This window comes from Nannobrachium achirus (assembly GCF_963921795.1).
Source record: "Nannobrachium achirus genome assembly, chromosome: 4".
Taxonomy (NCBI): domain Eukaryota; kingdom Metazoa; phylum Chordata; class Actinopteri; order Myctophiformes; family Myctophidae; genus Nannobrachium; species Nannobrachium achirus.
This window is the reverse complement of record NC_137813.1, coordinates 22,226,810-22,240,513: the sequence shown is the minus strand read 5'-3', so window position 1 is coordinate 22,240,513 and position 13,704 is coordinate 22,226,810. Positions and strand designations below refer to the sequence as shown.

The following is a 13,704-nucleotide window of genomic DNA, read 5'->3' as shown; positions in this document are numbered from 1 at the left end:
AAAATAAAATATGACACACACAGCCATGGTCAAGAGTTGAAGTGGAACCACAGGACTGTGAATGGGGCTGGTGAAGTCCACAGGTATTTGCTGTAACATATGGTGCTTTCTGACGCACATCAGTTAAGGTCAGGACACACCAAGGACGTGTTTTTCATTTAAGAAGTGCTACGATTCATTACTCACACGGCGTTGAAAATAATGACCTAATGTCCAGTTTTATTCTTTTTGACATTGTTGCACTGTAGAGTCAGCATTGCAGCTCAGAATAGAGTGCTGGACAGTGTTTTCCAGGCTGCCCCACTTGGTGGAAATGGCTGTATCTGGCCTATCTCCACCCATCCAAGCCAATTCAATTCAATTCAATTCAATTCAAAGGAGCTTTATTGGCATGAGAAAACATACGTTTACATTGCCAAAGCAAGTGTCACAAATGCAAAATAAAAACAGTTAAAAATGGGGAACACATAAACAGTTGGAGGGGGTACAGCAAAACAGAGCTATGTCGCATTGTGACATTTTATATATGTACAGGGTAGCTTTTCGAACAAATAGCAGCATTATTTCTTCTCAAAATGCATTTAAAGGTTGCAGCTCTGTTCCATACTGTATGTACAGTGGGTCTAGATATCAAACCATGGTTTGTAGTCCTTAGGGTGGTTGTGTTTCTAGCCTTTTTTTGTCACAACAGTTCACAAATCTTGCTGCTGTGTTTGCACATTGTTGTATTTCTCCCAGCACATCAATGTCAATAATAAAACAACAATAACCGATTAAAAAGTTGAAACGTGCTCGGGGACGGACATTCTTGGGAAAAAGTTGTCTGGAACACTCAAATGGAAGACCATGCTTATGGGAGCCGCAGGATCATCAGGGATGGGGAAGTCCATGGGTTGTTTGCCAAGATATGGTGCTGTCTGACGCAGATCAGCTGTTCTGTTATTCTTTTAGCATAGTTGTATAGCTGTACCTTTTACAAACTGTTAATACAATATTTAATCAATATTGGAAAGAACTTCTGGGCCATCAGTAAGATCACATTACAGCCTGGAATGTACAGTAGGGTACTACATGACCTAGATTCCATTTAGAAACATCACTCACACAAACATGACACACTCAGACAGGGGAGGTGAAACAGTGATGAGATAAAGCAGGCTCATAGAAGGGACAAGAGAGGTCCTGAGTATTTTCCTGTCAGAAGCTGGGGCTGGAATAGACTGCTACCTAGGCAGACCTGTTGTTAGCTTCCCGGATTTCAGTAGAAAGACAATTCCCGATCAAAAGATGCTCTCTCTCTATTGCCTGCTGACTTTTTATTCACACTAAAGATTGTTTGGAGGCCAGTTTCTGAAGACCAAATGGACACAGGGCATGTAGGAAGAGATCTACGTGTTATTGGTCTTGTGTCTGTGTGTCCAGAGCGAATCTCGTAAACTGCTGGAATAATCAGTGCCAAAATCTCTTGTGCACACTGCCTGTTGCCCACGAAAGTATCTACACTATTTTGTTTTGCCACATATATTATGTTTTATACTTTTTTAAATATTTTAACTCAACCTTTTATAATGGAAGTCAAAAGGACTCTTATTGGGCTGAAACCTTGCCCAAATTTGGGGTCATAGAGTACATCATAATTATATATGTTATAGATCAGGGGTCTTCAACCAGGGGTCCGGGACCCCTAGGGGGTCCCCAGAGTTACTACAGGGGGTCCTCCAAATATTTGAGTGATAGAAACCTCTTTTCTCCTTTTTTATATTAACCACTTGAACCCTAGCGTCCATATTCTGAGAACTTTAGCCTACAGCCTACAAGCTCACAACGCCTCGCAGCTTGTAGATCGGCTATTTTTGGCAAAGAGGTTTGGTGTAGAGGGGAAAAAGAGCAGACTAAGTACAGAGTGAAAGGTCAAGTTTATTAAGTATTGACGGTTCAAGTGGTTAAATATCTGAAAACACAAATTGACATGAATCCAAAATACACCGATGACTGTGCTGTCAACGATGAAACTATATGGAATCTCTGAAAAGGTTGTGGGGGTCCCTGCTTCATCTCTCTCTCTCAACTAAGCTGGGTCCATGGCCTGAAAACGTTGAAGACCCCTGTTATAGACGACTGACGTCATAGTTGACCGACATCACAGGCTGGCCGCCTGAAGATGTCCAAGATCCACATTAGAGCCACGCCGTTACCATGTGGATCCCGTGATCTACCAGCAGCATCTCTACTTGGCCCTAGTGTTTAACCCATTTAGGCTAGGCCTAGAATTATTGAATGCTTTAGCTATTGAAAAATACTATTTTTGAAAAAGTCGTGAAAATGTGCGCAAATCTTTGAATATATGTCTTTTTAAAGCGAACGTTTGTAACTCAAATTTTGCTTCTGGGTGGTCCCTGAAACTAGATATTTTGAGATGCAGGTCCATGGCCAAATAAATATCAGTTTGGGGGTCCTTCACATGAAAAGGTTTGAGAACCACTGACATAGTAGTCTCTCAAGAACAGACGAACTGAGCTCCAGTTGAGTGAAAAGGACCTTTTATTTGACGATGGCTAGCCAGATTGCTTACATAGAAACATAGGGTTTTCAAAAAACCTTACAAGGATTCAAAAGACACTTATAGAATCGGGTCAAAATTCAAATTTTCACGATTTTTCGCTCACAGCGCGGCACTCGGTGCCGCGCTGTGAGCTTGTATATCTGCTATTTTTCAATAGTTAAAGCATAAAATAATAACACCCCCCCCCAGGTTCTCCTTAGTTGCATTCTCCGAGGAGGTGAGGGTGTGGCACACAGCACTACAGGAGCCCGGTGAGGAGCAGTGCCGCAGTGCCTTGGAGTGGGTGTCTCAGCTGGACACCCACGGGTGCACCAACACACTGGGTGCTCTGCAGGTGAGACAAGCTATTGTTTCCACAGATTGTTTTTGTGTGACAAGTACACTATAGGACAAATACACTGTAGTACTTGTCCGACTTACTGTATTCCATCTTTCCATCTTTCCTTCTATCTGGATAAACTTTATTTTGCTGCGCTACTCCTCCCACAGTTTTGGTGGCACACACTTGGCCATATTATGTCAAATCGACCGGCTCTACCGGGACTCGCTTGCATTCTGCTAGAGATACGTTATATAGTTTAATTTGTATATTTGTGAATACATTTTCTCCATTGACTTGAATGGGAAAATGCAGAAATGAAAATATTCCCAAATTTGGGAAAAGTGGTCACGGCAACCACACTTGCAATTTCTCAGAATTGTATCTTTCAATGTTTTTTTTTCCATTGATTTCGTGCCATGCATGTTTTACCATTTGTGATCTTATGACCTCATGTATGTTTAATGTATTATTAACGGTGGCATGGTTCTGTTCCCTCCAGGCTGGCTGTGGGTTCGAGGACAGGGTGGGTCTGTACTTGCTGAGTGACGGCAAGCCTGATTGCAGCTGTAGCTTGGTGCTCCAAGAGACCAAGAGACTGACCGCTGACAGACACATCACTGTGCACACTGTGTCTTACAACTGTTCTGACAGGTACTGCTTACACAGCAAACCCTATATCAAGGGACTTCAACAGGGAGTCGAAGGGGTCCTCAGAGTTACCATAGGGGGTCCTCCAAATCTTTGTGTGACTTTTTTATATCAACCACATACGTGAACCGTAGTGTCCTTATTCCGAGAACTTTGGCCAAAAATCACAGATCTACAAGCTCGATTGGCAAAGAGTTTGGTGTAGAGGGGAAAAAGAGCAGTGAAAGGTCAACTTTATTAAGTATTGACAGTTCAAGTTGTTAAATATCTGAAAACACAAATTGACATGAATCCAAAATACGTACATAAACTATGAAACTATATGGATGGAAACTATATCTCTGAAAAGGTTGTGGGGGTCCTTGCTTCATCTCTATCTCAACTAAGGGGTCCTTGGCCTGAAAACCTTGGCAGAAACCTATTATCTTGATATTTCTACTTTTCCTGTTTTTTGAGTGTGCTAGTTTTGTGTATCTCCATGCAAAATGGACAGTGTATCAAATACTCATTACGTAACCGTATGTCCCTTTTCTGATTGGACAATATAATGATAAGTCATGTGGGTCTATCATCATCATCATCAGCAGCAGCAGCAGCAGCAGCAGCAGCAGCAGCACTGCTCACTTCACACGGGTGTTCTTTTTTCATAAATGAATTACCTATTTGATCTTACTACAGAGTCACACAAAAGCATCAAAAGTAGCAGATTTACAAGCTTGATCTGCTTCTTTTGATGCTTTTGAATTTGAATCCTGAAAAATAACTGTTTTGGACATATGAGGTTTCCACCTGACACAGACGACCTACTTGATTGATTGGAGTCCCTCAGGGGACTGGAGTCCCCCCTCTGCACCAAATCCCTTCGGAGAAAATAGCTGCTCTTCAAGCTGCTCTCATTCGCAAAAGAACGTGTAGTGAGCTTGTAGAACTGCCATTTTTGCTGATCATGATGCTGGTTCATGTGGTTAAATCTGAGTGGGGAAACAAGAGCTACTGTATAAGGGTTCATTTTTTATATAATGTGTTTGCTTTATTTATATAGGATAAGCTGTTAACTCTCAAATACCTGGAACGCGCCCGAGTCGCGTTAGATTTGAACCACTTTAACCATTATTTTATGCTTTAACTTTAGAAAAATAGCAGATATACAAGCTCACAGCGCGGCACCGAGTGCCGCGCTGCGAGCTTGTAGATCTGCTATTTTTGAAAAATCGTGAAAATGAATGCAAGTCTTTGAATATCTTTGACCCGATCTTTGACACGACTTCTAAATCCTTCCTCTAAATCATGCTGTTCTAAAACCTTTTCATGTCAAGGACCCCCAAAATTACAGGTATTTAGCCACGGACCCCCATCTCAAAATATGTTGTTCCAGGGACCACCCAGAAGCAAATATTTGAGTTACAAATGTTCGCTTTTAAGTAGATATATTCAAAGACTTGCAAAGAAATATCATGACTTTTCAAAAATAGCAGATGTACAAGCTCGCAGCGCGGCACTCGGTGCCGCACTGTGAGCTTGTATATCTGCTATTTTTCACTGGTTAAAGCATTCAATAATTATAGGCCTAAATGGGTTAACTTCAATTGGAATCGAACCGGTTACTTTGCGATTATGCCATCAACATGCCATTTAAGGGTTCCTTTTTATGCCCCCAAAAAACGATGTGTAAAGTGGTTTTAGCCAAAGCTGCTGCTACTCCATTAGCCACGATTTACAGAATTCAGTCCATAAATGTCACCTTGACCGTGAACACCAATGAGTTATTTTTCATTGCATGCATGTTTGCTCATTGGCTCTAAACAGCGTGGCAAATGACTTCCTGAGGGACATGGCCCACCAAACTGGGGGACGCTATCACTGCGGCCACGACCATGCAGAGACACTCATCACCAGACTGTTGGCTTCCGGGGGCCGTGATGTAGACGTGAGCGCACACACACACACACGCACGCACGCACGCACGCACGCACGCACGCACGCACGCACGCGCGCACACTGTAACGGTTTCCACTTATATTTGTTCAGGGGTGCCAGGTAGACTCTGTCTACCAGAGAAATATTTGATTTGATACTTCTCCTTTTTTATATATATATTATGAGTTCTTCCTCATCTGGAGTTTAAACCATGTGAATACCGCACAAAGGATTTATATTTAAAATATAACCTTTGTTGAGAAATAAACCAACACAACACACTTTGACAATTCAAGTTCAACTCATTTAATGATTGAAACCAGCCCAAAAAGCATTCAACTCATCATCATCACAAGTTCATAATAACCCAGATCATCAAATGCAAACAACAAACCATAAACCCAACAAAGGGAGAAAAACAAAGAAAATAAGAACAAAATATAGTCAGCTCACTCAGAGCACCTTAGGTTACATACAAGTTACGTTTCACACGAAAACACACTTGAACTTCTCACAGCATTGGCCGTGTACCATATCATTCAATGAATGAGCACCAGTCTTTTAGTAAATAAATAAACTATCCGTTCACCGGAATGAGCACACCGCACGCAACGCAAAGTCAATGTTCCTCCACTTCACCCAGGAAGTCGGCAGGTTCAGACAAGTCAAAACGAAATAAAGTTAACGCTCCCAGTTAGGGTCGATTCAGACAGGCATGCATGAAAGAGCTCAGATGAATGAATTACCGTCCTGCGCAGCAGTGATGATGAACGGGATTACGGGAACAACTCCATGGTTGGCGGCGGCGTTCAAGTTCACGGCCAAACAATGTTGCTCCTCGAACAACACATCTCCCAGCGTCGCATCGGGCTGTTGTTTAACGCTCCGTCTTGGGGTGCAATGGCTCCTCTTCCGCGGGGTTTAACGTCCACAACGGCCGGCCTAACGCACACTTTTCACGGGCTAAAACGTACAGCTTCCACGCTGTGTGTAGAGGGTCTGACTTCCTCACATTCACAGGTCCAACGGCGCTCACTCTCAAGCTCGCGCCAGGCGCAATGACAGGGCATTTAAAGACAACGTCACAACAGTGACTGTGGGTTGGGAAACGGACGGCTTGGGGACCATTTCGGGCCGTCACACTCCTCCCCCCCTGAAAGAAGTAAGGTCCTATCCTTACGTATCCATTAAATTACTTTCCATACCGTTTTGGACTCCTTTTCCTCAACTGGTAACGAGAGTTAGGTACTTTAGCCACCAGCAAACTTTCCTCCTCATCCTCCTCTTCATCCGTATTCACAGACTTCTCCGCTGAGGGGAAAACAACTTGAACTTCTCACAGCATTGGCCGTGTACCATATCATTCAATGAATGAGCACCAGTCTTTTAGTAAATAAATAAACTATCCGTTCACCGGAATGAGCACACCGCACGCAACGCAAAGTCAATGTTCCTCCACTTCACCCAGGAAGTCGGCAGGTTCAGACAAGTCAAAACGAAATAAAGTTAACGCTCCCAGTTAGGGTCGATTCAGACAGGCATGCATGAAAGAGCTCAGATGAATGGATTACCGTCCTGCGCAGCAGTGATGATGAACGGGATTACGGGAACAACTCCATGGTTGGCGGCGGCGTTCAAGTTCACGGCCAAACAATGTTGCTCCTCGAACAACACGCTCTTTAACGCTCCGTCTTGGGGTGCAATGGCTCCTCTTCCGCGGGGTTTAACGTCCACAGCGGCCGGCCTAACGCACACTTTTCACGGGCTAAAACGTACAGCTTCCACGCTGTGTGTAGAGGGTCTGACTTCCTCACATTCACAGGTCCAACGGCGCTCACTCTCAAGCTCGCGCCAGGCGCAATGACAGGGCATTTAAAGACAACGTCACAACAGTGACTGTGGGTTGGGAAACGGACGGCTTGGGGACCATTTCGGGCCGTCAGACTCCTCCCCCCCTGAAAGAAGTAAGGTCCTATCCTTACGTATCCATTAAATTACTTTCCATACCGTTTTGGACTCCTTTTCCTCAACTGGTAACGAGAGTTAGGTACTTTAGCCACCAGCAAACTTTCCTCCTCATCCTCCTCTTCATCCGTATTCACAGACTTCTCCGCTGAGGGGAAAACAACTTGAACTTCTCACAGCATTGGCCGTGTACCATATCATTCAATGAATGAGCACCAGTCTTTTAGTAAATAAATAAACTATCCGTTCACCGGAATGAGCACACCGCACGCAACGCAAAGTCAATGTTCCTCCACTTCACCGAGGAAGTCGGCAGGTTCAGACAAGTCAAAACGAAATAAAGTTAACGCTCCCAGTTAGGGTCGATTCAGACAGGCATGCATGAAAGAGCTCAGATGAATGGATTACGGGAACAACTCCATGGTTGGCGGCGGCGTTCAAGTTCACGGCCAAACAATGTTGCTCCTCGAACAACACATCTCCCAGCGTCGCATCGGGCTGTTGTTTAACGCTCCGTCTTGGGGTGCAATGGCTCCTCTTCTGCAGGGTTTAACGTCCACAACGGCCGGCCTAACGCACACTTTTCACGGGCTAAAACGTACAGCTTCCACGCTGTGTGTAGAGGGTCTGACTTCCTCTAGCCTCGGAAACCCAGACTTTTAGACTTCCTCACATTCACAGGTCCAACGGTGCTCACTCTCAAGCTCGCGCCAAGCGCAATGACAGGGCATTTAAAGACAACGTCACAACAGTGACTGTGGGTTGGGAAACGGACGGCTTGGGGACCATTTCGGCCCGTCACAGCGTGCACACACACACACACACACACACACACACACACACACACACACACACACACACACACACACACACACACACACACACACTCACTCACTCACTCACTCACTCACTCACTCACTCACTCACTCACTCACTCACTCACTCACTCACTCACTCACTCACTCACTCACTCACTCACTCACACACACACAACATGTGAGAAATGTTTTAGTCGCGAACCAAAGACTTGAGCTGACGAAAGTGGCAAGGAGACTGGCAGAACAGAGAGTTCAATGTTTGTGTCTTGATGCTAAAACATGAACCTTACAGGGCTGGTGGAATAAGCACATAGACAGAGAGAGAATTGATTGATTGATTGATTGATTGATTGATTGATTGATTGATTGTGCATAATTAAGCATGAAGGCTTATTTCCATTGTGGTCCTCTGGACATTCAATACAACATAAAACAAAAACATGAAGGTGCAACAATATAAAACATGTACATGTAGATTATTTAAATGTAAAGACAAAATGCTATATACCCATAACCTAGCATACAGTATTAGTATACTGTATACTGATTTACTTTCTTTTTTTAAGCGCATAAACCTAAAATCACAACTAGAACAAGGACTTAGCTCTGAAGAGTGCAAATCTCCACCAGGAGGCAATGCCCTACCCTTCTCCAGCTTTCTGTCCGTCTGGGGAATGTGATGACAATGTTTTGGGGTTGTGCGTGAGTATGAAAAGGGGTGGGGCCATGGGGAGAAGGGACATAATAAAGGACTGACATATCATTAATGTTACAACCAGAAGAAAATATGGAGAGAAATCTTTGGACAGTGAACACATTGAAAGGTGCTGGCATGTTCACATCACTGGGACAAACATCATGTTACAATGTTGTACACAGCTAAGCTATGGTATATGATATGTAAAATGTGGCAGAGTATGGCAGCACATGTTCAGGAATGAGACCTGTGTGACTGATCTGCTATCATGAGATTACTGTAACACACGCACGCACGCACGCACGCACACACACACACACACACACACACACACACACACACACACACACACACACACACACACACACACACACAGTTTCTATTGGCAGACATCATTACAGAGATAGCCAACAAAAACAACATTTTACTTTGAATATAGATCCTGAAAATAGAATTGTGTTTGATGCAAATGTGGACCGTGTTATACCAGGAAGATACAAATCAGAACCAAATAATATGTATGTAAAATGTATTAAACCTTTATGAACATGACATGCTGATGGCTTCTCTCTGTGCTTTCCACCCAACAGTCTCCAGAGCTTCCAGACTTCGAGGGAGATGATTTAAGAGGATTAGCTCGTGAAATTAACAAATTAGCACTGTTTCGGAAACAGGCTCAGTCTTTTAGGTTGGTGTATGGTCAATTATGTATGGAAAAAAGCTACACATTAGAGTTTAAATAAATGTATAGCTTGATTTTGCCGAGACTAAATACTTCTTCTTTTACAGAGACATCATTACAAAGAAGACTGCCGATGCAAGCTGACCTAAAATGGCTGAATTTATTTCCATCTTGTGTCCGTGGAAGTAGCACATCCATATTGGGATTGGGATAAATAGCACATCACTGCTATCTTATATATACATTCCTTTAAGAGCCACGCCCACACTCCACACAACGGACATGAAGCCTCCACAAAACGGACATGAAGCCTCCACAAAACGGACATATTTGAAGCCTGATTCGCCCCCTGTCGCCACTGGGGGGCACTGTTCACTAATATATGAGACAGCAATGTGTTCACTGCTCTCTGGGCAGCCTGTGATGCTGATAAAAAATTATAAAAAATGAATTCATGTAATCAGCTTTCTGCACACCTTCTTCAAGATGCCTGCCAAAATGGCCGCCATCCACATGCTGTAATTGTTTGTGTGTGTTAATCTAAAAATGGATTTTTGAAAACATTTTAATCTGACTTAAAACCTAAACCCTTATGTTGATCAAATATAGAGCAGTCCTGCCTGAGCGCCCGGAGGGCGCGAAGTCCTAGGAATATTACTAGTAATATTACATTTCATGTAATTCATCTGTGAAAATATAGTAATTCAAAATTGATGATTGCATTGCACAATGTGTAATCAAAGTCTGTAGGCCTATGTGTTCAGTTGGACACATGTAGCCTAAAATACGATATAAATCCACTTTAAGTTTTAAAACAAATAAACTCTAATAAGCTATACCTCGCTTTAGTCTGGTGATTTTATCAACTAGATCCTCATCATATTTCCTATACTATTTTTAACCACTTAGAATCCCTATTATAGGGGGAACATTAGCTTAAAATAGCAGGTACAACCAGCACGAGTCGTTGTGTGCTTATAGATCGGCTATTTTTGGCAAAGAGGTTTGGCGTAGAGGGGGAAAAGAGCAAATCAAGTACAGAGACAATGGTCAAGTTTACTATAAGCAGGGGTGTCGCACCAAATTCTGGGCCCTGGGTACAAGGATTCACTGCGGGGCCCCTGTGCTTTAACTATTGAAAAATAGCAGATATACAAGCTCACAGCGCGGCTGCGAGCTTGTAGATCTGCTATTTTTGAAAAATCATGAAAGTCTTTGAATATTTCAAATCCTTCTGAGTTTTTGTAGATCTGCTATTTTTGAAAAATCATGAAAGTCTTTGAATATTTCAAATCTTTGTAGTTTTTTTGAAAAACCTATGTTTCTATGTCAGTGGAGCTCAAAACCTTTTCATGTTAAGGACCCCCAAAATGGTATGTATTTGGCCACGGAACCCCATCTCAAAATATTGAGTTCCAGGGACCCCCCAGAAGCAAAATTTGAGTTACAAATGTTCGCTCACACATATTCAAACATTTGCACACATTTTCACGACTTTTCAAAAATAGCAGATCTACAAGCTCGCAGCGCGGCACTCGGTGCTGCGCTGTGAGCTTGTATATCTGCTATTTTTCAATAGTTAAAGTATACAATAATTAAGGCCCCTCTACCACCTTGGGCCCTAGTAACTCAGTCCCACTTTCCTACCCCTTGTGACGCCCCTGACTATAAGTAGTCTATTGAGGGTTTCTGTGGGTTAAATGTCTGAAATAAACAAAAAACATTCATTTTTCACACACATGTGTGAAGATGATCTATAAAAATGTTTAATCTGCAACACAATATCATACAGTAGCCTATATATGTAGTGTGGGGGGGGGGTCCCTGCTTCATCTCTCTCTCTCTCAGCTAAGGCAGCGGTTCTTAACCTTTTCAGCCCGCGACCCCCAAAATAATCATATTTTAACTGGGACCCCCCCCACCACCACCACCACCACCCTGACGAGCACCGAGAGTTGAGGCATTACATTTTGTATAACACAGTTCTGTTGTGAAAATAGCAGATCTACATGAAAATAGCAGATCTACATGTTCACAACGCCTGGCGTTAAGAGTCGTTGTGATCATGTAGATCGGTTATTTTCACAATTTCTGTCTCTAATATTTGACTATTTGGCCAATGTTCAATTTGTCATTTTAGAGGTATTAAAAAGTCCTTAAATTGTCACTTTAGAAATGTGCATATATCCTCTTTACACTTGAACGTTGGTTTGTTTACTGTTGCATGAGAAAACAATGTTGCACATTAAGTTAATCGTCTGGGGACCCCCCCAAAATAATTTGGGGACCCCCCCCTGGGGATCCCGAGTCCCGACCCACAGGTTGAGAACCACTGATCTATGGAAATGTTTAATCTGCAATCTGCCTATGTAGTGGGGGGGGGGGGTTCTTCATCTCTCTCTCAGTTAAGGGTCCTTAACTGAGAGAGAGAAAAAAAAAAAAGTTAAAGACCCCTTCTCAATTTGTTGGTTGCATCATCATTACATCGGCAACGAGAGTATTCGCGCCTTCTACAATATTTACGGTAGGTGACTCGCAGGTAAAAGCGCAGGTGACATCGCGCTCTGATTATAGAGCAGTGCAGTGTACACACTCACTGTACAGGTGACAGTGTGACTCAGGTCAGGCTGACATGCAGCCAGGGACTCTTTGAAGAGGATCCACGGGGAAAGATCCAACTATTCATGTGATCAGAGCGGGAGCCTACCCTGTGGATTATAACTAAACTCAAAGAATTACAAAAAGAAAAGAAAAAAAGGTAAATTGATTAAGTTTAGTCAGAGTTAGGAAGAATCTAGGGTGTGCCATTGACTCGTGTGCCTTTACTCTCATTATCTTCCTTTTAAATCATTACATTTGTTTATTTTGTTTATTTTACCTTTCTTAATTGTGTAGAGCCTATTTATTTATAGCATCACCATGTTGCGCTATAAATCACTATAAATTGCAAAGCACCGGTTGGGTGGCTAATTGTCTTTACAGTACGGTACTACGGTAGGCTTACATTTACGTTTAATTCTGAAGACTCGAATTCTAGTTCATCCTAAAACTTTATTGTAGGTCTACTTTGAATACAATTAGACAACTTTTAAAATTCTAGGGCTTTCATATTGAACGACTGTTCTAAACGTCCTGACTCTTGATGATGCCTAGAGTAGGCCTTAGGCCTAAAATTAAATCGGATAATGCCTTGGCTAGCCTAATTATCTTGTTATTGACATTTCCCTATACAATACTGTGTTCTATCCGTCTGTCTTTCAATGTTATATGAGGCTATATAGGCCTATTAAAGTGGTTCCTGTGTAAATAAGCCGAAAAGCTTACTAGGATCTCCTTTTAGTTGACCTTGTAGCCTACCAGTGAGTTGTAGGCTACTGTCATGAAACAGTACGTTTTCCTATGCAAACTTCTAATAAATTCTTCAATCAATATCAATCAATCAATCAATTACCCTGCATGTGATTTGGCATAGGCTAATGTCAGTCAGTCACTGACTGCTTGATCACTATTGTTATTATAGCACTTGTCTCCTAAGTTGGCTTAGGACTTTATTGTCAATATAAGGATGCTTTCTTTGTTTTTTGTTCATTTTGAATGTTTTATTCGTGAACCAATTCGATAATTGAATTGAATAAATCTACTTAATTGAGTATGAGAAAATATTGAGAAAATGATTTTCTAAAACAGCTGTTCTCAAAGTGGATTCCAGGGACTCTGTGGGTTCCTTTATGGGGGTCTAAATTGCCCCATAAAAGTCTGTAACTCTGACAGTGTACAAATGGAACCAAGTGAACAAAAAGTTTGAGAACCAGTGCCCTAAAATACCAATACAAAAGACATATAATAGACATATAATCTTGAAAATTGTGATAGCGTCCTGCGTCCCTTTAAAGGAGTAGTTCACCCCCAAAATGACCTTTTTCTATTGATTACTCACCCGATGGACACTTGAGTTAAATAATATTTTGTTGTATTTGTCGCAGACAAAAAGGTGATTACTGATTATAGTAAATTTACCCCCATGGGGGTACATTTATTGAAATCAAATTATTGTCTTAGGAATGCGACAAATACAAAAAAATATCCATGAAT

At 42.2% G+C, this 13,704-nt stretch overlaps 1 protein-coding gene across 1 annotated transcript in view; it reads left to right on the top strand.

Annotated features, from left to right (window-relative positions):
• vwa3a (von Willebrand factor A domain containing 3A) overlaps positions 1 to 13,704 on the top strand; it is a gene marked incomplete at both ends in the record, with an annotated part of 42,605 nt that overhangs the window by 28,269 nt on the left and 632 nt on the right. Inside the window, 4 exons of the mRNA XM_080723151.1 lie at positions 2,753 to 2,897; positions 3,385 to 3,536; positions 5,340 to 5,460; positions 9,521 to 9,618. Of these exons, the coding sequence (XP_080579277.1) occupies positions 2,753 to 2,897; positions 3,385 to 3,536; positions 5,340 to 5,460; positions 9,521 to 9,618 (516 nt within the window). The remainder of the gene's footprint in view (positions 1 to 2,752; positions 2,898 to 3,384; positions 3,537 to 5,339; positions 5,461 to 9,520; positions 9,619 to 13,704) is intronic.